The sequence below is a fragment of the Mustela nigripes genome, chromosome 3 (genome assembly GCF_022355385.1).
Source record: "Mustela nigripes isolate SB6536 chromosome 3, MUSNIG.SB6536, whole genome shotgun sequence".
Classification (NCBI taxonomy): domain Eukaryota; kingdom Metazoa; phylum Chordata; class Mammalia; order Carnivora; family Mustelidae; genus Mustela; species Mustela nigripes.
This window is the reverse complement of record NC_081559.1, coordinates 175826129-175849444: the sequence shown is the minus strand read 5'-3', so window position 1 is coordinate 175849444 and position 23316 is coordinate 175826129. Positions and strand designations below refer to the sequence as shown.

The 23316-nt window shown below is 40.3% G+C and overlaps 1 protein-coding gene across 1 annotated transcript in view; it reads right to left on the bottom strand.

The window, feature by feature from the left end:
* Positions 1-14685: 14685 nt before the first annotated feature.
* Positions 14686-23316, bottom strand: part of SLC30A8 (solute carrier family 30 member 8) — a 37953-nt gene continuing 29322 nt past the window's right edge. The window contains exons 5-8 of the mRNA XM_059392952.1: positions 21934-22084; positions 20260-20365; positions 16166-16300; positions 14686-14831 (exon numbers count right to left, since the gene is read on the bottom strand). Of these exons, the coding sequence (XP_059248935.1) occupies positions 14686-14831; positions 16166-16300; positions 20260-20365; positions 21934-22084 (538 nt within the window). The remainder of the gene's footprint in view (positions 14832-16165; positions 16301-20259; positions 20366-21933; positions 22085-23316) is intronic.

Below are 23316 nucleotides of genomic sequence, written 5' to 3'. Positions count from 1 at the left end.
AATTTGTTTTCTTTTGTTGAGAACTTTTAAGATCTACTGTCTTAGCAGCTTTCAAGTATACGATACAGTATTGTTAACTGTTGTTGTCACACTATACATTATATCACTGGAATGTATTTATCTTATAACTTGAAGTTTATAGAATATGGGTTTTTAAGGAGAAGAAGAGAAGGATGGTATTTCAGATAGGGGAAATGAGCCACAGTGCAGAGCCATGAATCAGGGTGGCCACTCGTGATGAGGAGCTCAGTGTGCTGTGAGTATAGGATGTTTGGGAAGAGTGTTATAAAATATCACTGGATGAAACTGGAAAATAAAATCAAGCCAGATGACCCAACCCATACTGAGAAGTCTGGTTTTTTAATCCTGCATGTACTGTGTATTCTCAGAACTTAATTTTTGAAAAGGCACAAGGTTTATAGAGAAGCATCATGCCTGTGTACTTGCTTAATAAACTTTAAAATTCCTCTTCTGGATGGAGGCTAAGATTGTCCCAGATCAGGTCTGGATAGGAAATGGGCCTTGAAGTTCATGGTGGGGATGGTCTGGGTACCATGGCTTTTCCCATTTGGCTGCATGAAGGAAAGGGACTGCTTCTGCAGACCCATTGGAGGAAACCATACCATCATAGCCAAAAAGGATAGATAGCTTAGTATGGCTCTGTTTATTATTATCTTGTTTAAATAGTGATGGTAGCAGATAGGAGAAGGGCTCCAAAGAAGAGATGCATCCCAGGAGCATGGAGATGAGACTAACTAGTTATATCCTCTCCCACATCCACCTAGTGATTCTCCTGACCTGGAACATGGGCTGTATTTCTCTGAGAGTTCCCTGTGTGTGTGTTAAAACCAAAGAATTTTTTTACAAGGGGTTTTGGGGTGCTTGGTGCTTGGGTGCTCTTTGATCAATTTGTTTGAAAATGTGTTTTGCCAAAACATACAAACCTGCCAAAGAACAGCTTGCCAAACTTCTGCTGCAGTTCCCCCTTCCACCCCAGGGAGAGCTTTGCATTTACTAACATTCTAGCTCCTTACCACAGCCTACAAGGCTTTCACCCATTCCAGCCCAGCTCATTCCTCTTCCTTCAGGCTTGCTCACAATGCTCAGGCACAGCAACTTCCTTTTTCTTCCTCAAGCATGTTAGTTTCTTCATACCTTGGGCCTTTGCTCATGCTAGCCTCCCTTTACCTCTGCCCCTTCATGCTGGTTCCTTCTTGACCTTCAGGCTCAGCCTGTAAGTCATCTACACCTAAAGGATCTAGGGGACCATGCTGTATGCCATACTGGGACCTCCTTCTAATGCATCCCCACTCATTACCATATCCTCTGGTTTGATTTTCTTCTTACCACTGCTAACTTTAAACAAAATGAAGAGTAATCTTATTTTAGTTAAAAAATGGGTTTGGGGAGATATAACAGAGGAATTACAATTCAGGAAAATGCAGTCTATGGAGAATCATAAAAAAGTCCAAAGAGACAATGGAAAAGTCAGCTTTTGCTAGGTTGTAGTACAAAATTGGAGAGGATTATTCTGAACAAAAGTTTTTTGGAGAACAGGAGTTTGAGGTTGTGTGACTTCTGGTTGGCTGTGTTGTTGCTGGCACAGGGAGGGATGGCAGTAGAAGAACTCCTATGTGAAAAGAGCCCTCCCTTGGAATATTTATTTTCCTCCTGCCTGTTGGCTTTGAGGAAGGTGAGGTCTCCCACTTAGGGCTTTCTGACTCTATTTTAAATTAAGTTTTCTTAATTTATTTTCATACCATTTATCAATATCTGAGAATTTCTCATTTAAGTCTTTATTTATTGGTCTGTTGCCTATATTCCCCATTAAAGAGTGAGTGTCATCATCTTGGATGTCTGTCTTGGATGTCTGTGCCTACCACAGAGCCTAGCACATACCAGGCAGCCACTAAACACTCATTAAATAAACAAGTGGATGAAAAGCTAAGACAGTTTTAGGGTGACTTAAATTCTGCCCTACATTATCATTAGATAATTATATTTCTTCTTATGCTTGCAGCATGTTATTTCAGTGTCCACCACCCAGGGTGGACATTTCTATTTGATATTATGAAACATGGAAGGAAATGCCATCTCTTCTTATGCTTGCAGCATGTTATTTCAGTGTCCACCACCCAGGGTGTGTGTAATTTGTGAGTCAGTTTTTCTTTGTTATCTCCATCCTCTTTAGCTTCCAAGTGTTTGAATTCCTATCAAACTTTTTCTTGTGGTTGAGTTCCAATTTCAAAGCATTGTGGTCTGAGAATAAGCTGGGAATAATCTCAATCTTTTGGTATCGGTTGTAATCCAGTAGGTGGTCTATTCCGGAGAAAGAAAGTTCCATGTGTGTTCAAGAAGAATGAGTGTTCTGTTGTTTCAAGGTGGAATGTTCTGTATATATCTATGAGGTCCATCTGGTCCAAAGTGTCATTCAATGCTCTTGTTTCTTTATTGATTTTCTGCTTGGATGATCTATCTATTACTGAGAGTGGCATGTTAAGATCCCCTACTATTAATGTATTCATATCAACTTGACTCTTTATCTTGATTAACAGTTGTCTTATATAGCTGGCTGCTCCTATATTTGGGGCATAAATATTTGCAATTTTTAGATCTTCTTGCTGGATAGACCCTTTAAGAATGAGGTAGTGTCCTTCTTTATCTCTGACTACAGTCTTTAGTTTAAAATCTAATTCAGCTTATCTGAGAATCACTACCCCAGCTTTCTTTTGAAACCCATTGGCATGAAAGATGGTTCCCCATCCCTTCACTTTCAGTCTGGATGTATCCTTAGGTTCCAAATAGGTCTCTTGTAGACAACAAATGGATGGGTCCTGTCGTTTTATCCAGTCTGCAACATTTTGCCATTTTATGGGAGCGTTTAGGCCATTTATGTTGAGAGTGATTATTGAAAGATACATTTTTATTGACATTATATTGCCTGTGAAGTCCTTGTTTCTATAGATTATCTCTGTTAAATTTCTGTTTTATGACATTCTTGGGTTCTTTCTTCTTACCCTTCTTTCTTATCCCATACTTCATCCTCCTCCCCATTATCTCTTCAGTCTCTGAGTCTATTTTGGTACATGAAAGGAGAGGAATTTATACTTATCTTGGATACACTTATTTATATTGGGCATTTTATATGCATTATCTCAATGCAAATTGCTGTAAATACCTTCCAAATATTTTCAGGTCCTACAAATTTGCATTATAACCTCCTCTTTTTTGGAAACTCTTTTCCCTTCTACTTTTTCCATTTCCTATTTATTTCCATCAATCCTTAAAATACTTGTATACTCAACAGAATGAATCTAGTTTTTAAAGGTCCCCTGATATGGGCCGAAGGTCTTTTCTTGGCATATTTTGATCATTGAATACTTCAAGTGAGTCCATTAATCTTTCATTTAAAATAAAGAACCCACACCTTCTATGATACTGCATCAGTGTGGTTACTAACAAGTTCCTTCTTTTAAAAGCAGAGATCTAGTTCCCAGAAAGAGGAAACTTTTTGTTCTCAGCCCATGCTATGTGCAGGCCACAGTGAGGATGTCACATTAGTTACCTAACAATCACAACAACCTTGTGATCTAAGTGGCTGTATTCAGAATTATGAGAAAGTTAGCTATTTAATGATGTAGCCAAAACCATGCAGCTAGAAAAAATGTACTGGACTAGAACCAGGGGTGAATGAATCCAAGGCTAGAATATAAATATACATGCATATCTAGTGTTTACAACAAAACATACGAAAGAATTAAATGCTTCATCATCTGTAACGATGATTCATGTCTGCTGGACAAGAATATGTTACTCTGGATAAGGTAATTCACTGAATACTACTCTGTGCTAGGTGTTATTATTCATCATGAATATGATAAATAGAAAGAGTTGCATATAAACACAATATACATAATACAAAGAGACAAAAGCACAAGCACAAGCAGATATCTAGTTGTAAGGGTAGCACTAAAGATGGAATAATTGGCATTGGGTGGAATGTCAGGGAAAGCTTTCCAGATGAGGACCATCTAAGCAGCTTCCCCCCTGAGAAAAATAGCAACTAAAATTTACTGAGAACTCACTTTGTGTAGCACATTTTGCTAAGTGCTTTAATCCTCATGAGTCATTTAATGCTTAGGACTACCAGAATATGGTAGGTGTTCTTAATCCATTTATCAGTGATGGAACAAAGGCTTACGTAGGTTGAATAGCCTTCCCATAGTCAGACAACCACTGCGTCAGTCAGAGTTCAATGAGACCATGTTCGTTATTCTCTATTATTTTATATTTCACATAAATATTTCAACTAGGTATTGAAGAACTGGAGGGCAGAAAGAGAACACTAAAATATAAAATACAGAACTGCAGAAAGCAGTTGACTCTCCTAGGACTTGGGAAAGTAATAGAAATCAGAAGCTTGGAGAAGTAAACCCCCATGGAAGTAAAACTCTGTCCCATGAGGAGGAGGCACCAAGCAGTTGATGTTGGCTTCTTAGCCTGGGGTGGCCACCATGGAGCTGGGATCTAGACCTCTGAGGAAGGAATATAGCTGATGCTGTGCTCTGAGTTTTGTGATGACACTGGTTCTATGAGTACGAGATAAATGGCAAACTGGAAATACTACTGAAACTGGAACTAGCTCCCAATGGCAGGCTGAAGAAGCATTGCTGGTTGACACAGATCAGGAGAAAGTCAAGCAGGACACTGACAAGAAGAAAGTCTTTTTTTCCTCCCTGTGGCCTTCTGGTTTCCCTCCAGGGCTCTGACCAGGGAGCAGCCAGCAAAGGAGAATTGCAATGAACACTGTCCCTACCCCCTACCCCAGCATCATGAAGCCAAGTGCAGAGAGCTGGGAGCTGAGAGGCAAGCGCTTAGCACAGCCACCTGGTCACGCTCTCATCATTGCCCTTCCACTATCCCCTCTACTGGGTGACTCTTTCACTCTTTTTCCTCTTGCTTTAAATCCCCAATACCTCTTCCTCCATTGTCACACTCTGCTGATAACCTTGCTTCCTCCTTCACTTAGAAAAATGAAGCAAGCAGAAGAGCATGTCAGGCTGCCTCCACTGAACCCGCCCACCAACCCACAGGGTTCTGTTCTTGTAGAATCTCAGGTTTATAGATAAATTACCCAGTCCCAACACTTGCACAATAGAATCCTTCCCCTCCTGCTTATCCATGCATACCATTCTAGCAATCCTGTCCTCTCTCTGATTTAGTGACTCTTAGTACCAATAATCCATGTGCTTACCTCTATTTTCCAGCTTCCTTTCAGTTAGGCTGGACTTAATTCTGGCCAGTGGACTCTGAGAAGCAGTGAGATGTGTCCGTTTAAAGGTGTTGCAAGTGACAAGTTTAAGAAGTGGTTAAAAGCCAGCATGTCTCTCCCCTCTCTCTCCTCCTTTACAAAAGAAGCTAAATGTTCCAAGTGCCATAATACGGCCTTCATTACCATAGACACCTGTATAACCGTGCGGAGCCTACCAAACCACTACTTTTGCAACCACAGCCCAGATTTCTCTCCTGAACTGTAGACTCATAAACACTGCCTGTTTGAGATCTTCACTTTTTTTTGTTGGATAATTGACAAATAATAATTGTCTATAAGATGTACAACTTGACTTTTTGACTATGTGAAATGATAATGACGATCAAGCTAATTAACATCTCCATCGCTTCAGTAGTTACCATGTATTTTTGTGTATGTGTGATGAGAACACTTCAGGTCCACTCTCTTAGCAAATTTAAAGTATATAAGACAGTATTCTTTTTAAGACTTATTTACTTATTTATTGACACAGAGAGAGAGAAACAGCAAGAGAGGGAACCCAAGTAGGCTCCCTGCTAGGGAGCCCGGGGCTCAATGCGGAGCTCAATCCTAGGGCCCCGGGATCATGACCTGAGCAGAAGGCAAAGGCTTAACGCCTAAGCTACCCAGGGACCCCATATAATACAGTATTTTTAACCATAGTTATGTTGTAAGTTAGATCTCTAGAACTTATTTATCCTGCAGAAACAGAGACTTTGTACCCTCTAACATCTCCCCATTAACCTACTCCTCAGCCCCTGGCAATCATCATGCCACTCTCTGCTTTTTTTTTTTTTTTTTTTTTTTTTTTTCCACTCTCTGCTTTTATGAGTTCAGCTTTTTTAGATCCCACATGTAAGTGGCATCATGTGGTAGTTGTCCTTCTGTGTCCGGCGTATTTCACTCAGCATAATGCTCTCAAGGTTCATCCCTGTTGTTGCAAAGGGCAAGGTTTCCTTTTGTTAAGGTTGAATGATATTCTCGGGTCTGTTTGTACGTGTGCATGCAGCATATTTTATATAACCATTTATCTATGAACAGGCAACTCAGGTTGTTTCCATATCTTAGCTTTTGATCATGCTATAGTAAACACAGGAGTGCAGATGTCCCTTCAAGATATGGATTTCATTTCCTTTGGTTATATATCCAGAAGTGGGATTGGGATTCCTGGATCATATATACTTATTCTATTTTTAACTTTCTGAGGCTCTTCCATACTGCTTTCCACAATAGCCGCAGCTGTTTGCATTCCTACCAACAGTGTGCAAGGGCTGCCTTTCCCCCATGTCCTCACCAACACTTGTTCTCTCTTGTCTTTTTAATAATAGTCATCAAACAGGTGTGAGGTGATACCTCATTGTGGTTTTGATTTCATTTCCCTGATGATTAGTGGAGCTAAACACCTTCTTGAATACCTGTTGGCTATTTGTGTGTTTTATTTTATTTTATTTTATTTAAACTCAGTTAATTAACATATAGTGTATGTTACGTCATTACATCATGGACCCTCCTTAATCCCCATCACCTAGTTCCCCCATTCCCAACCTCCCCTCCAGCAACCCTCAGTTTTGTTTTGTTTTTTCCTATAGTTACAGGTCTTCTTTTAAGGACTGCCTATTCAGACCCTTTGTCATTTTTAAATCATGTTATTTGATTTTTGCTATTGAGCTATTTTAGTACCTTATATATTTTAGATATATATTTTAGATATTATATATTTAGATATTAGCCCTTTATCAGATGTATGATTCGCATATGTTTTCTTTTATTCCACGGGTTGTCTCTTCGTTCTACTGATTGTTTCCTTTGCTGCACAGGAGTTTTTAATTTGATGTAATCCACTTGTCTATTTTGCTATTACTGCCTGTGCTTTGGTGGGAATATCTAAAAAATATCTCCCAGGCCAATGTCAAGAAGCTCTTTCCCTATCTTTTCATTGAGTAGTTTTGGTGTTTCAGGTCTTACCTTTATGTCTTTAATCCATTCTGAGTTGATTTTTATACATAGTGTGAGATAGGGGTCCAGTTTCATTCTTCGGCATGTAGATCTCCAGTTTTCCCAACACTGCTCACTGAAGAGACTGTTCTTTTCCAATTGTGTGTTCTTGGCACCCTTGTCAAAGATCAGTTCCTTATAAATGCACGGATTTATTTTTGAGATCTCCATTGGTCTGCACAACTGTTCTCATACCAAGTACCATACAGTTTCAATTACTGTAGCTTTGTGATATGTATTTGAAGTCAGGGAGTGTGAAGCCTGTGTTCTTGCTGTTCTTGCTCAAGATTGCTTTGGCTTTTTGGTTCTTTTGTGGTTCGGACCTTTGAGGATTGTTTTTCTATTTCTGTGAAAAATGCCATTGGAAATCTGGTAGGTATTTCATTGAATCTGTAGATAACATGAGGTAGTATAACCATTTTAACAATATTAATGTTTGCAATCTCTGAACAGATGGTGTCTTTCTATTTATGTGTGTGTACTTCAGATTCTTTCATCAGTGTCATATCACTTTCAGTGTGCAAATGTTTCCCCCTTCTTGGTTAGTTCTTTTTCCTAAGTATTTAATCGTACCTGTTCCAGCACTAACATTCCAAGCTCATCTAATCCTCAAGTCGCTGCCCAATATTTTCTATTGTATTAGAGACACTGATAGTTCAGTAACTGGAGAAAGAAGGGAAGTGAAATACTTCCAAGTTCTGGAACAATCAGTAAGATTGCATCAGGAAATGTGACTAATTTCATGATTGGACTGCACCTGAGCAATACCTTTATGAAATGTATTTTTCAAGGGAGAAGCAATGCAGGTGTGTTTATACTTCTCAGAGTTGATGCCTAGCATTTGAGTATTAATTTTTTTTCAGGACCTCCAGGGTTTAGTTATGCAGCCATTTCTTAATCCATGATAGAAGTAGAAGTCTTCTAGACAAATATAAACATACAAAAGCAATATTGTACTTCCTGACCTTGTGTCTGACATGTAGTTGATCAATAAATATTAGTAAAATGATTTGAAAAATGAATTACGTGAGTTAACAAATTAATGAGAAGTCTCAGGGTAGGGGATTAGTGGTATTCTTCAAAATCTGTATGTTGAAGGGTCTCTACTATTGTGCAAATGTTTATATCCAGGTAAAAGATTCTCCATCACTGTAGTATAAGGGGTAAATTCCAGAGTATTTAAAAGCTATCAAAATAATAATTATGATAAGAGGAAGGAGGAGGAAGAGAGGAGAGGGTAAGGGCAGAAATGAGGCAGAATGGTAGAGGAGATGGAGGAAAACAGTTGTGGATCCTCATCAACTGTATTTGATCATAGTGCCTCTCTCAGAATTTTCTCTTTAGTCAACATTAAAAGTGATCTAATCTAAGACCCTGAAGAATCTTCTTTATGGCTTTGTGTTTGTAGGAGATTGAATGGAAAGAGAATCTGCTTCTGTTTATGAATTCAGAACTTACTGAGCCAAGGAAATCTGAAGTGTCCTTTCCCGTTCCAAATTCACACAAGGTGCTGAACTCTGTGAGAAAGTGGAAACTAGAAAAGGACACTTCATCTTTCTAGGCCATTAATTATTCATAGAAAATATTGCTCTAAAGAAATGTCAACACAGGGTACTCCTATTTTTTTGACTGTAAGCTTCTGCCACGTCAAAGACAAATGTGGAGTAGAGAATGGGGCAGCAACAGAAATTCTTGTTCATCATTTGCATGTATATGCCAGATAAAACCCATTCTTCATCTCTGAAAAAAATAAAAGATGGGATGGAAAAGAAACAGGGTATTAGCTTAGTAAGTGCCTACAGATTGCCATGTGAAGAATGCAGTTCAACTTCAAACAAGACCCCAGAGTCACATCTGATTCTGATTCTTTTGTACAGGTTAACTCACCATGGTTTATAATATCTTCAGTACAACTGGTGCCCTTTCTTCTTCCGTAATACCCCCAACCTCCTAAATTCTACAATCTAGGGAAATAACACTTGAAGGGCCCATTAGACTGTGTACAACAACCACATGGCTTCAATGACTTCAAATAGGATAATTATGTTTTTAGCAAATGGGTATCCCTTTGAAGGAAGGAAATATAGGGCAATTATGCTGCAACATTGTCTCCTAGGGCTTGATTGACACACCTGAAAAGGGTGCAATTCAGCGTGACATCTCTCTTCACTTCCTGATCTTTATGGGTGACGAAGCACAAGTGTGTTTGTTTTTTACGACTGTCAAGGGGTATGACTGCCTCTGACCCCCATCCTTCCCTCACTGGGGTTTCATAGCAATGACCAAGATGATTTGAGAAGTGCCCCTGATTCTTAGATTATCTTCCATCTCCTTTAGCCCAATCTGCTCCCTCAGGCTCTTTCCTTCAATAAAAGATTGAGAATGGAGGAGGATATTCTCATTAGAGTCCTGATTGGTGTTATGAGAAATATTTTCTGCCATGATCTTAGGGATAAAAGATGATGACTTAACCCAAACTCTCTCTTTTTCCTGGTTTCATTCTAAACAAAATACATTAACAGTTTAAAATAGAATTTAAACAGGTGTCCAGTAACAGAATGACAAACGTTAAGTGTGAAATCTGAAAGTTAGGAAACTGAGCCACATATGGTCACCTTTTTTTTTTTTTTTTTTTTTTTTAAATATCCGCCTGCGCTGGACTATTAAATGGTTTCATCACTGTCACATCAAGCAGGACTTGTAAAACTTGGGAGGTGGGTATTCAAAGACATTTGCTTAGTGCCTTTAATGATTTCTGTAATTAGTCATTTAAACAGATTGCCCTGTGATCCAAAACAGGGAATACAGGGAGATGAGCTCAGAAAATCATTTCCTGAAGGTACTTCAAAGCTAAATGCAGAAAATGAGTCTTTGTGCAGGCTTCTCTGGCCCATAGTTCAGCAGGTGGGGCTGGAGCTGGAGAGCCACCTTCTCCAAGAATCTATCAGATGTATATGCCAGGTGGTGCTTTTTTTTGTTTTGTTTTTTTGTTTTTGTTTTTTGTTTTTTGTTTTTTGTTTCTTATGGACATCTGAGTGCTAAAGGTCTTTGTTGGCCCTGCAAAATTTAACAGATAAGAAAATGGTGCCTTCATGCCAATGACAATCTAGAAGCCAGAAGAAGGAACCACATCTGGTCAGGACAAACTGTGGCTAGGAGAAAGAAACCAAGGAAGAGACCCTCGCAGGAGCAGGGGAAAGGGTCCGGGAGATCCGTGACTCTGTCTTCTTGAACTGAACAGCTGTACTTTGTTAATAAATGTTCTTGAAGTGACTAACTCAGCATTTGCTTTAAAAAGTGGAAGTGTTCAGAGTGCATCAGAATGGGACTTCACTGTTTTAATGAATCCATGCCTCGCCCACTAGGCGATGCCCGCAGTAGACGTCTTTATCTCAGCAAGCCTCAATTGCTCTCTGAGAAAAAGAGCTGTTCGCTTCTCACCAGTAATTCTGCCACTCTGCTGTGGGAGTTGTGCTGAAGACTCAAAACCTTTTAAAAGTGGGGATGAAATAAATGTCTGTGTTGGTGCCCACATAAATACGCACTCACTTCATATATAATAATCAATAAAAGTGAAGATTTACTGAGTGCCAACCACATGCTATGTACAAGCCTGACATCTTTAAATGTCCTAATGTATTAAATTCTCACACATCTGAATAGGGAGCTTTTACTGATCAGGAAACAGAGGGACAGAGCATTAAGTAACTCGCTCGAGGTCACAGAGCTAATAAAGGCAAGAGCTAAGATTCAGACTCGGGCAATCCAACTACAAACGCGATGTTCAAAGTCCATACGTTCTCTCCTTCATGTCCTTCAACATTCCCATTTCCCATCTGTCACCGAACATATGGAACACATCAATTTCTTTTATGGGCCCTAACATCACCATAGAGTCCTAGATAAATCTTGACTGGGTGCTGGATGACAGAGAAGCATATTAAGGATGGAGGGTGACAATGAAGTTGGCCTGATTTCCATGCTGTGAAAAATAAACTGTGTTTCTTTGAATGATGTGAAAGATGTTTTGATAGCCAGAGAGAAGGCAAAGCCATAAAGTAAAGAACTCGACTACACTACTCCAGGAATGTCAATGGCCTGGCGTTCACGTTCCTGGACTCCAGGGAAGAGGCAAAGGGAGAAGCTGACTTTCAAACTTGATGCATGGTGCCTAAAGTCTCTTGGTGTCATCTGCTCTTTCATCTTCAAATATTTAAAGTTCCCATGGCAGATTGCCTTACACATTACCCCCCAGACATCTACCATCTAGAGTTTTCAATCTAGCTGACGAAAGAGGCCGAATTTCAGGGAAATAGCAGGAGTTGTTAGGGGCCATGGGGCAATTCCTTTGGGGCAATCCCCCTACTTTATGATTCCTTGGCATTCGGTGTGTTTGGTGTGTTCCTGACATAAAAGATAAATGTGATCTCAAAAAGAAAGAAGAACAAACAATTACACGAGAACTTGTGTGTTTGCCAGGTCTTCAGGGCTCTGGCCTACGCAGAACATTGAAAAGCAAAACCATTCAATGGCCTTTGAGACAGGAGAGATGATTTGGCATGAACTATCCCTTCCATTTTGAGATCCAGCTGAGGCAGGACCCATTAGAAATCTGAGTGGCTCTAATTCTGGTTGCCTAAACGTGCTTACTGAGGTGGGGGACAAGTCTATTTGTCTCCACCGAGCAGGGTGGATTGTCAGCAGAATGCTAAGTAGCTACTTCAGCAGAGCTGATTGATTTTCAGAGATGGCACAGATGTGACCTGCTCTGTCAAAGTCAACGTTTTTTTGGCCCTCAAAATTTCAGAAAAATACAGATGTAAATGAAAAATAACGACAAGGCTCACACAAAGCCCCACAGTCATTGCCTTGATAATTATTTAATGCCTGCTAGGTCTCCAGTGCCCTGCTAGATGCTGACGATGACATAAAAATCATCAAAGGCATAACTTTTGTTCTCTATAATATTAATAATGGTAATGTAAAAATTATATAGGTTTAAAAATCAGAGCTAAAAGTTTCCTTTGCCGCATAGAAATAAAAATAAACAGGCAGGGGCACGTGCATGGTGCAGTTGGTTAAGCGTCCAACTCTTGGTTTCTCCTCAGGTCGTGATCTCAGGGCCCTGAGATTGAGCCCTGCATCAGGCTCCACACTCAATGTAGAGTGCTTGAGTTTCTCTCTCCCTCTCCCTCTGCCCCTCCCACTTGTGTGCGTGTGCGCGCTCTCTCTCTAATAAATAAGTAAATCTTTTAAAAAAAAATTAACAGGTAAGGGTACCTGGGTGGCTCAGTCATTAAGTGTCTACCTTTGGCTCATGTCATGATCACAGGGTCCTGGGATCGAGCCTTGCCATCGGGCTCCCTGTTCAGTGGGAAGCCTGCTTCTCCCTCTCCCACTCCCCCTGCTTGTGTTCCCTCTCTCACTATCTCTTTCTCTGTCAATTAAATAAATAAAATGTAAAGAAATTAATAGGTAACATGAGTATAACTTCCATATACCAGGACGCTAGGATCATGACCCAAGCTGAAGGCAGATGCTTAACAACTGAGCCACCCAGGTACCCCTGTTAAAGTTCTTTTAGACTCCAGATAATCTTTAGACTATCTCTGGGTTTGTTAAAAAAAAAAAAAAAAGTTTAGGTTCCAAAGCAGATCCACTGACTCAGGATTTCCAAGACGTAGGCCTGCACATCTTTTATTTTACCTTACTGTGTCCAGGTAGTGAGTTACAGTCAGTGCTGGAAGCATAGAATGATACAATCAATGACTCCGAATGAGAGGATCTTGCCTCGCCAACCGCACTTGCTCCTCTCTCCTCCTTCGTGTCCTCCATGTTTTTTTTTAATGCATCCCTTACCCTTACGCACCCTCTAGCCACAAGGGCCTTCTCATTTCCCCCCGTGCACCAAGTTCTTTCTCCTTGGTGTTCACTCATGCTCCTGCTTCTTCCAGAATGTACTTCCTCCTATAATTCACTTGGCTATCACCTACTTGCCTATTGAAGTCTCAACTTGGATGCTGTTTCTTCAGACAGGCTCTCCACTGACTTGCCCCATTCTAAACCAGGCTCTCTTCTCTCATGACTTGCCACTATTCGTAGGACGTTCTTGGTGGTTACTGGTAGAATGCCTGTCTCCCCTACAAAAGGGAAGGAACTCCACAAACACAAAGGCCATATTGACATAATTCACCAAGTCCATAGCCCACATTGAATGAATGAGCAAATAAATGACATTGGTTGAGGTACTTAACCTCTGTGAGCCTATGTCCTTAGCTATACAATAATGGCATTAATTCTAACTTTCTAATGTTGGCATTCAAATAAAATGAGGTGACACATCTAAATAGCCTAGTATAATATCTGGGCAGTAGCTGGGACTCCAACAATATTATTGAAGACCTGAGAGTTCTTAATTCTTTGACTAAATTATTTTCCAGGTGACCTGGGATAAGAACCCTGATGTTCTGTGCCTCCTTGTTTTCTTATTAGGTCACACTACAGGAAGACACTCAAAAAGCAACAATTTCATAATTTTTCATCTGTCCGGAGCTTTTATACAGACAAGCAAAATGTCATTCAATAGTTTCAGACATTTTAAAAAATATTTTATTTATTTATTTGACAGAGATCACAAGTAGGCAGAGAGGCAGGCAGAGAGAGTGGAGAAAGCAGGCTCCCCACGGAGCAGAGAGCCCGATGCTCGGCTCGATCCTGGGACCCTGAGATCATGACCTGAGCTGAAGGCAGAGGCTTTAACCCACTGAGCCACCCCGGTGCCCTTAGTTTCAGACATATTAAAACATAATTTGGAAGCAAAAGGGAAAGAGGACCTTTCTAACCCCATTTAGGGAATAGTGATGTGAGTAGGAAGCACAAAGGTACTGCTCCCAATCATATTAGACTGCGTGAGAGAGTCAATTTATAGTGTGGTCTGAGACCTCCAGAGTCCCCCTGAACTTGACTCTTCTTTTGCTTCGCACGTTTTGGGAGAATTCCCAGGGGCCAACTCCTAATAAGACTTTCCCGACTTCAGCTTTACCCACTCATCCTCAGGATGCATTATTGAAGGGAGGCTAGCTTTTTAGTGCCTCCAGTTACAAACAGCCATTATTTCAGCCCCAGTCAGGGACAGGCTGTACACACATTCCTGTAACTGAACACAGCCACCCATGAGTTGATGATCCAATTGGCTGATGAATCTCACTGGAGTTTCATTTACGGTGGGCGGAGCTCAATGAAGAAGGATGAAATGTGCACTGGACTGTATCATGACTTTCTCAAACCTCTTCCTTTGGTTCTTTCTTTCTTCTGTGTTGGAAACTGCAGAGCAGCATATAGGGGCCCGTCGAAACCGAACGGTTGACGTTGTGACTGAGCTAGTCCCGGGGGTCTTCACAGAAAAAGCAGTCGGGGTCCTGGTCGGCTGGAGATTCCATCTGAATGGTGAGTGAGTGCACCGTAAAGCTGTTGCTGAGGACTTGAACAATCTCTCTCCGAACGGCCTGGCTGTCACGGTTGGCTGCTGTTGAGAAAGAACCACGGGGAGATGGGCACTGATTGCACACACCTGGGTGACTGCTCCATTTCCCCCCCTTCAAGTACTTTGTCTTGGACGCGATGGGGAGGGACATAAGCAGAGCACTCAGAAGAAGCCATATTGGCTTTGACAATCAGCACCATTCGCACAGACAAAATGTTGAAGTTCAAGTGCAGCAAAGTACCCATCACTATGGGAACTCTCCCACAGTTCTCTCTGGGGTCTGGCACACTTAGCAGCTGAGCATAGAAGGGAAGATAAGGCCTGAAGAAAGGTAACACAAACCTGTTTATTTCTCATACATCCCTTTCCACCAGTTCCCAGAGATCTCTGGGGTTGTAGCCCTTGTATCTCATCAACATTATATTATGGGAACATTTAGAGCTCCCCCCAGATTCTTCTTAGAGCAGTAACCTCACTGTCATCTTTCCTCTTGTCCCAAAATGTATCAAGAAGCTGTCAGGTTCCCTCCATAGTAACCTGATTGTTTACTAGACTCTTCCATCTGCAGTGAAATATTGGTGTCGCGGATGCTATAAATTACCGGTAGCCAGATCTGAGCCTCTCAGCAGAGATGAGGTTGTCTAAGAAAGCAGAGTCCTCAAATGCCTGTTGCTGTCATTGCCGGGGCCTGCCTCTGACTTCTTGAGTTATGTGTTAGCTGCCTGACATACCATTTCGCCTGAGCTGTCTCCTGAGGCAGGGAGGGAGGCCCTCGCCACCTCTCCCCCACTGCCTATGTCCCCAGCCCAAGGACACAGAACGAACAAATCACCTTCTACCTGAGAAAATGGTTTTTAAAATAAACCCAACATCTTAAGAATTATCTCCCATGATCACAGAATGTCTAACCATCCAGTGAGAGGAACCGCCATTAAACCCTGCTAGCACATCTCTTAGCTTGTTAGAACCTTAAGGAGGGGACCCATGGCTCCGGCCCCTTTTTATCTTCTGTGATAGGCAGAGCATCTTAGAACAGGAGATATTCAATGAAGATTTATTGTTGAATTCAGCCGTTATTTAACTGATTGGACACCAAGTCAAACAGGTGAGGTCTAATTTTCAGAGTCTAAGACCTTGAAGTCTGGGAGGCATTTAAACCATTTATTCTACCGGCTACCCTCAGGGGTTGCCTTCAGTATTGTTGCTACAGTAACATTGACAAGGAATGTTTTCAAAGGCCTTTGGTAAAAGAAAACACTCTACTGTTGTTCTGGTAGGCAGGGGACACTAAGGGCAGCTCTACAAAAAGGAGGGGAACTATTGAGCTTACGGGACGAGGACTGAACTCGGGCGGGGTGTTTAAGGAATGCACTGACCTGCAACAACATGAGCCGAGAGGATCACTTGGTTCATGGCTAGAGACCAGATGTGCAAGCCGTGCACCGACTCCACTCCGTCCACCGCCCAGATGCGCTCCTTCACCCCATCGTAAGTCAGGTTCTTGGGCACCCCTGACAGGACGAAAGGGAGGGGGGCTGCTCCTTATTTAATGAAGTACAGCTCATTTACATGGCTAGATAGGGCCACAAAATCTGCTCCAGAATATCAATGTGCCCCCCTTTCTCTGGTTTTTTACTTCAGATGCTTACGATTCAGATTCATGTGACTCAAAGAGTTTGACATCAAAGAACGTTTGCAGACTTTACTATGCAATACCCAACCATAGTAATCATTCTCTGTTTTCAGGGTGTGTTATTAAACTAACTGAGCTTTTTCTAATGATCTTTGCATACACTCTAGAAAGCAAAATGAAGAAACGTGGGACTTGGTATCAAAGAATTTCAGGTTAGCATTCATGACTACCATGAATTTACTGAAATCTTGGAACTTCTCTGATCCTCAGCACATCTGTGATTAAAATAGGGCTGGTAAGAGCAGTAGGTACACTTGAGTTCTTTGAGGAGCAAATGGGAAAATGTTGGTTCTTTGTACACTTGGAATGCTGTGTAAATAGTGGTTATCCAATGGGTCACTTACTGAATTGTGTTAATAGTTGATACTAACATTATAATGCCACCTTATTATTCAGTTTATAGAATTGTTATTGATTTAGGTGCATTAGTCAGGGTTTAATGTCCGGATCTTATAATAGAAGAATTTGACATCATCCTTGCTTCAAAAGGAATGGGGTGGAGGCAGAGAGGAAGGTAGGGACGCTGTCAGCCAATCAGCTATTGTTTCAGGTCGCAGGAACTGGGGATCCTCCGGCCTTAGTGAAATCACAAGGCAGAAAGATCACTTTTTTCAGACATTGCAAGGACTGTCATTTGGAAGATGAGAGGATATGAAAGTGTAAGTGTCCTTGCTTTGGATAGAGAGAAGCCGGGCCAATGGTGAGTTAGAATTATAGAACACAGCAGTTTAATGTACGTTTTTGGGGGGTGGGCGGGGGGAGATCAGCCCAACCAGCATAATACTGATAAAGCCAGTTGATGCAATAAATAAATCCCTGCCAACTAACGATGACCCAAAGAGGATGCTGTAGAAGAGATTTCTAAGGAGGACTACCTTTTAGCTTCCACTTCAATCATATATACACAACACAAACCCCTGCTATGTTTCTTAAAAATAAATATGCCTTAGCTCCATTCCAGTCGTCCCAAAGAAAATGTCTATGGGTGAGGGTCTGAAATCGACACACTTTCAAAGTGGCTCTCCACCTTGAAGGCACATTAGTATCATCAGAGGAGATTTTAGGAATCCTGATTACCAGGGTACACCCAAGACTGATTAAGTCAGATCCTCTGGGGATAAGATGAAGCATCACTGTTGTTACAGCCCATCTGGTACCTAACACACAGCCAAATCTGAGAACCATTGCATTAACATTTATGAACCACTGGGCAGCTCTACCTTGCAGTAGTTCTCAAGCTTGGCTGCGTGTTAAAAAAACATCAAAGCCAGCCCCACCTGAGTCAGTTAAATCAGAGTCTCTGTGTATGGGGCCTGGGCATAAGTATTTTAAAAAGCTTCCCAAAGGATTGAAATAAACAGATACTCAAGAACAGCTCACTTAAAGGAATAGGGAATCCTTAACTCTCCTTTTCCAGTGTTTAAAAACCTTGCTCATGGGGATTTCGTTCTCGGGGCTAATACAGTTTGAGTTTAGTTTAATCCCACTTCATATTATTTAATGGAGGTAGCAAAGAGCATGTTCTTTTACTCTGTGAGCTGCACAAAGCCCAGGGCACTAGAAACAAATTAAAAGATTTCTTAGATTAGCCATAGAATGTGTATGGAGTCATGGTTGACATTGTTGTAGTGCAATGATAATAACGTACCTTTATTGAGAAACTACCATATGTCAAGGTTTCGGCTAAGTACTGTATTCATAATGATTAGCTTACTTAATAGCTATAAGGACTTTAATAGCTAATTATCAGTGTCACAATTCCTATTTAATTGGAAGAGAGGGAACTGGGAGTCAGAGAGGTTAAGAACCATTGCTAAGGCCAGATAGAGAAGGGGGACATCCGATTCTCATGTTCATGCTCTGAGTATGAAATGTTACACAAATGTCAGAGACTAAGTCTTACAACCCAGAGCTGACTATTAAGCCTAATGTGTCACCTCTGAGGAGTGCCATGTGATCCCCTGAAGGCCTGTTGTCATTGTCTCAGACCCTTGAGATGGAATCACAATCCCATTACCCCCTTCCCTCTTGCCTTGATTGTCTCTTTACTTTTATGGAGAACACAGATCTACGGTTAATGATTTTATTCTATAAAATAATGTTGACAAGCAAAAGGGTATGTTCCCACTGGCTTCAGTGCTCCATCATATACTAGAAATTTTTTTTTTCCTGAGGGAGAATCTGCAGACATATCAATGCACCCAGGAAAATACCCAAATTAGTGTTTAAAAAATAATTACCCAGACTAATAAATATATGAAACATCACTCAATATCTCTTGTAATGAAGGAATGCATATGGAATCAATAACCTATAATATTCCACCTATCAGATTAAACAAGAATCAACATTTTGGTAATACTCGGTGGTGAGGATGTGAGGCATTCTCAAATGCTGTTGGTGGGAGAGAAATTGATATGGTATCTTTGGAAGAAATGACAATATCTATCAAATTGTAAAATGCACATAACTTTTGAAATAGTAATACCACTTCTAGGAGTTATGCTGTGGATATACAAGCACTAAAAAATATATATGTATAGAATTATGATTACACTGATATTTCTAATATCCAGCAATAAGCAGGTACATGCAGACAGTGGAATATTTGTATCATGGAAAGGAATAGGGTGTATTTCTGTATGTGCTAATGCGGAAAGACCTCCAATCAAAGAAAGCAAGATGCAGAACAAAATATTGTATCAATGCATAATTCTGTTTGTATTAAAAAAGACACACAGTATATAAGTACATATATATTTCAGGTACATATATATGTAAATGCAAAATATTTCTGGACAGGTACATACCAACTTACTAGTAGGTGTTACCTTTGAAGAATGGGGTTGAGATTTCAAAGGTGGAGCAGTGGGGAAGCTTCTTGTAATTTTGTACCTTTCTTTATTTTTAGAAAACTTCACTAAGTACAAGTACTCTAACAGTTATGGGGCCAACAGGACAAAACCCTTAAATGTGTACCTGGTGGTGAATGTTAAGAAAGTGTGGGCTTTGGTCAAGGCACCTGCGCTCTGAGACTGTGTCGGCCTTATATCAAAATGTGCTGAACAAAAAAGAAAAGTTCAAGCCAAGGTCTTGATATAACAGATCTGTTATATCTGTTATATCATCCAAATGCTTGATGTGATGCAAACCTCTAATTCTGATTACATTTTCTACTGCCCTTTAAGTAGTAACCCTTTAAGTGCCATGAAAAGACCATTCCATTTGTTCTCAAGGTGTGGTCACTGGACCAGCAACATCAGCACCTTGTTAGAAATTCAAATTCTTGGGCCCGTCTCCCGACCTACTGGTTAGGAATATGGAGGTGGACCCAGCAGACCCCAAGTGATTCTGATGCACTAAAATGGGAACATTGCTGACTTGGTCTAACCAGGGTTTGAGGCAAGCCCTTTTTAGTAGTTATAATGCTGTATGTGAGAGAAATCATTCCACTTTTTTTAGGTATTTTCCATATATTTAGTGAGGACCTTATATTTTTGCAATATCCCCCTCAATATCTGTCCTAAGCATTTGTACAAATTGTTTTTATACTGTGCCATATCATTTAATAGTTGCTGGAGGAAAGAGAAGCCAGTTCTTTTTACTTGTTCCCATATGAATAAAAATCACAATATTTGTTTTCATAAAAATTCCTTATAAATGTATATCTTCCTTAGAACGTGAATTAATGGTGAACATGTCTCGATGCCATTCCCTTCGGTGATTATAAGGAAGAGAAAACCTTGACCCTGGAAATAATAATAAAATCACTCCTACCTTCCATGAGTAAGATGGAAAAGTCCTTTAACACAGTGACGGTGCTGGCCAGAACTAGGATGGAAAAGACGAATGTGCAGATTGGGTCAGCCAGCTTATAGTCTGGCTAGAAAATAAAGGGACTTCAGTTAACTGAATTCAGGCCTTCTGTGCAAAAAGTCTAATGAATAGAATAAGTAAACGTCCCTGCTGCTTTTTCACACTAGAATCCTGTCACCTTCCTGACACTTGACCTTCAACTCAGAGCCAAGACGTCCTGGAGACTCAATCCTTCTTTATGCTTCAAACTATCCATGACTGAAGAAATGTCAAAAGTAAATTTAAGATGTACAGGGAAAGTATCCTTGAGTGTTCTCTCCGAAGGCCTGATTGGACTTTTCTCAAATTAATAGAAGCCCAGAGTATGGGATGAAAATATGCACAAGTTTATACAATATTCAATGGTTTTCCAGTTTTCCTCATGATGAGAAAAAAGAGTATGTCCTGCCCAGAGGTTGCATAGGACCGAGGTTCAGCTGGAGCTTGGTCTTGGCCGTCTGGGGTTCGTTCCTTTCTTTCCCTCTTCAGGATGACATGTATTTGCAGCAGGCATCTTTGATTAAGTCCTAAGAGTATGAGCTGAGGCCTCATTCTTGCCCTGTCTCACCACTGGCACCCTTAGCTTCAGGCTGACTGACTTGCTCTTCTGCCCTTGATGAAGTTCTGTTCCATAGAAAAGTCCATGTCTCAGTACCTCTGGGAAACTCTCAACTCCACTAACCCATGCAAGTTTGATCACTTTTGCCTTAAATGTAAAGCTTCCAATGATAACGTCTTTGTAATTTTTATTTATGTGTTTCCATATTTTAGTAAAAATGATTGGTCCCTGCTAACTGGATGATCAAGATACAGACGACAGAGCTAAATGCCCTTCTCCATTCCCCCCTACCTACACTCCAACCCACTTCTATTAGTTCTTGATATATCTGTAGCAAATGTAGGGTCAGAGGCTCATCCAGGATCCATCCAACTTCTTATTAATACCCTCCTTTGGGGAGGAGAATTATCTTTCCCATTGTGGGTGATATTGGTGGGGCAGTCGCTCGGTCGGATGCTCTCCCTCCCCAGCCAAGCAGCAGTTAGAAGACCCAACCTTAGTCTGTGACTCTTTCCCCCAGAAATGTGAATCTCCAGCATAATATGGAGGAAAAAAATTGGTTGAATCACATTCATGTCTGCATTGGTGCCTGGGCCAGAATGTGGATAAGTTTCTAAAATCTAAAATACCCAATGTTGCCCTTATTTCTACCTTGATTTCTCTCAAGAGTACATCTAGTAAATTTCATCCAGTAAATATATCTTTGCTTAAGTAAGCTAGACATCTTTTCTGCTGCATACAACCCAAGAATCCTAAGGTATCCATGGTCCCATTGCTGTTCACCTTAACTCCATGACAGAAGGAACTGCTTTCTGGAAATACTGTAGCCCTACAGTTGAAGGCTCAGCACTTAGGAATTTGGAAAGGCTAAGTTTTCAGGCTTCAAATATTTGTTTGCTTGTGTAAACCCTGCAGAGCAGTTAGTATAGGCAAATATAAGCTGTCCACCCTCATTTAAGTTAATTTTGACAAGTCAGCTTCTCTACTACCTAATCTATAAACTTAGGATGACAGTGAGTAAATGCAAACATTCTCACCTTAAAGTAGATAATAAGTGCACTGGTTAACACACTGATGCTCTGAAAGAGATCTCCAAGGGCATGCACAAAAGCTGCCCGGACACTGGCATTAGGTTGCACGTCCTTGTGATTGTCACTGGGATGTCGTTGGTGCAGAATCACGCTTAGCCTGAAAGAGAAAAGGGTGTTCTTGGCACACATGAGGTTAGCCCTTGAAAACCTATGCAGCATAATGGAGAGTTGGCAAGAGCATGTATTATGCTGGGTCTCAGAGAGTTGAAATATTAATGCTGTAAAATGTACTATTTTGGACTAATTTGGAAAATACACGCATCATAGAATTTTAAATTTTTATATGAGGACAGACAACAAAATTCACCTCTGCTTTCTCTACCATCTACCCAATGCTACTCTTGTTCACATGAAAACTGGAAAGCATCACTTCCTAGATGACACTATTTGGCAATGAGGAGAGGAAGTATTTATTGAGGGTCTACTGAGTGTCAGGCACTAAGCTAGGCTTAAAGCTGAGCTTTGGTGGGAGCTAAATAAATGTACTGCTTTCAAATGCAAAAAGCTGCAGAAAGGGGTAGGAAAAAAAATAAAATCTCATCAAGGTCAGATTTTTAAAAATATTTTACTTAATTTTGTGCATTTAAAAAATAATTTAAAAAGTGTTTATAATTATTTTTAGCAACATATATTGTATTATTTGCCCCAGGGGTACACGTCTGTGAATCATCAGGCTTATACACTTCACAGCACTCACCATATCACATACCCTCCCCAATGTCCATAACCCAGACACCCAATTTTGTGCATTCCTATGAGAACTTAAAATCTGAATAATTTTTAATGGCCAGTGATGATAGTCATGTGTTTATATATATATATAGCTATTAACAAGAAACTAAAATATAGTAATGTATTTTAAATATATATGTAAATATGTATGTAATTTAACATGCAAATGCATGTAGTAATATATAGAGAGAAATATATACATATAAACATATGTATATTTTATATGGTCCTAAGAGTATGAGCTGCAGACTCGTTCTCTTCCTATATAGAACATATTGTAAAATTTAGTATTTCCTATCCAAGTCAAGGAGATAAGTATTAGGCACTATAAATTATGTACCTGATTTTATTTTGGAGCAAAGTTTTAAAAAATTATTGTTTAGTACCAGGTATCCCAGTCTATTCACCAGTAAAGTGTCTTGTAAAATGTAAGGTCATCACCATAAGGTAGAATGACTGCTATTTGATCATTACATAATGCACGGTTTTTAGATAGTTGCTGCTAAGGCAGAAATTCACCCTTAATTAATAGTTTCCACTTAAGAATCTTCAGACAGCCTGATTCGGCTGACAGTTAAACATACCCTTTTCCTAAGT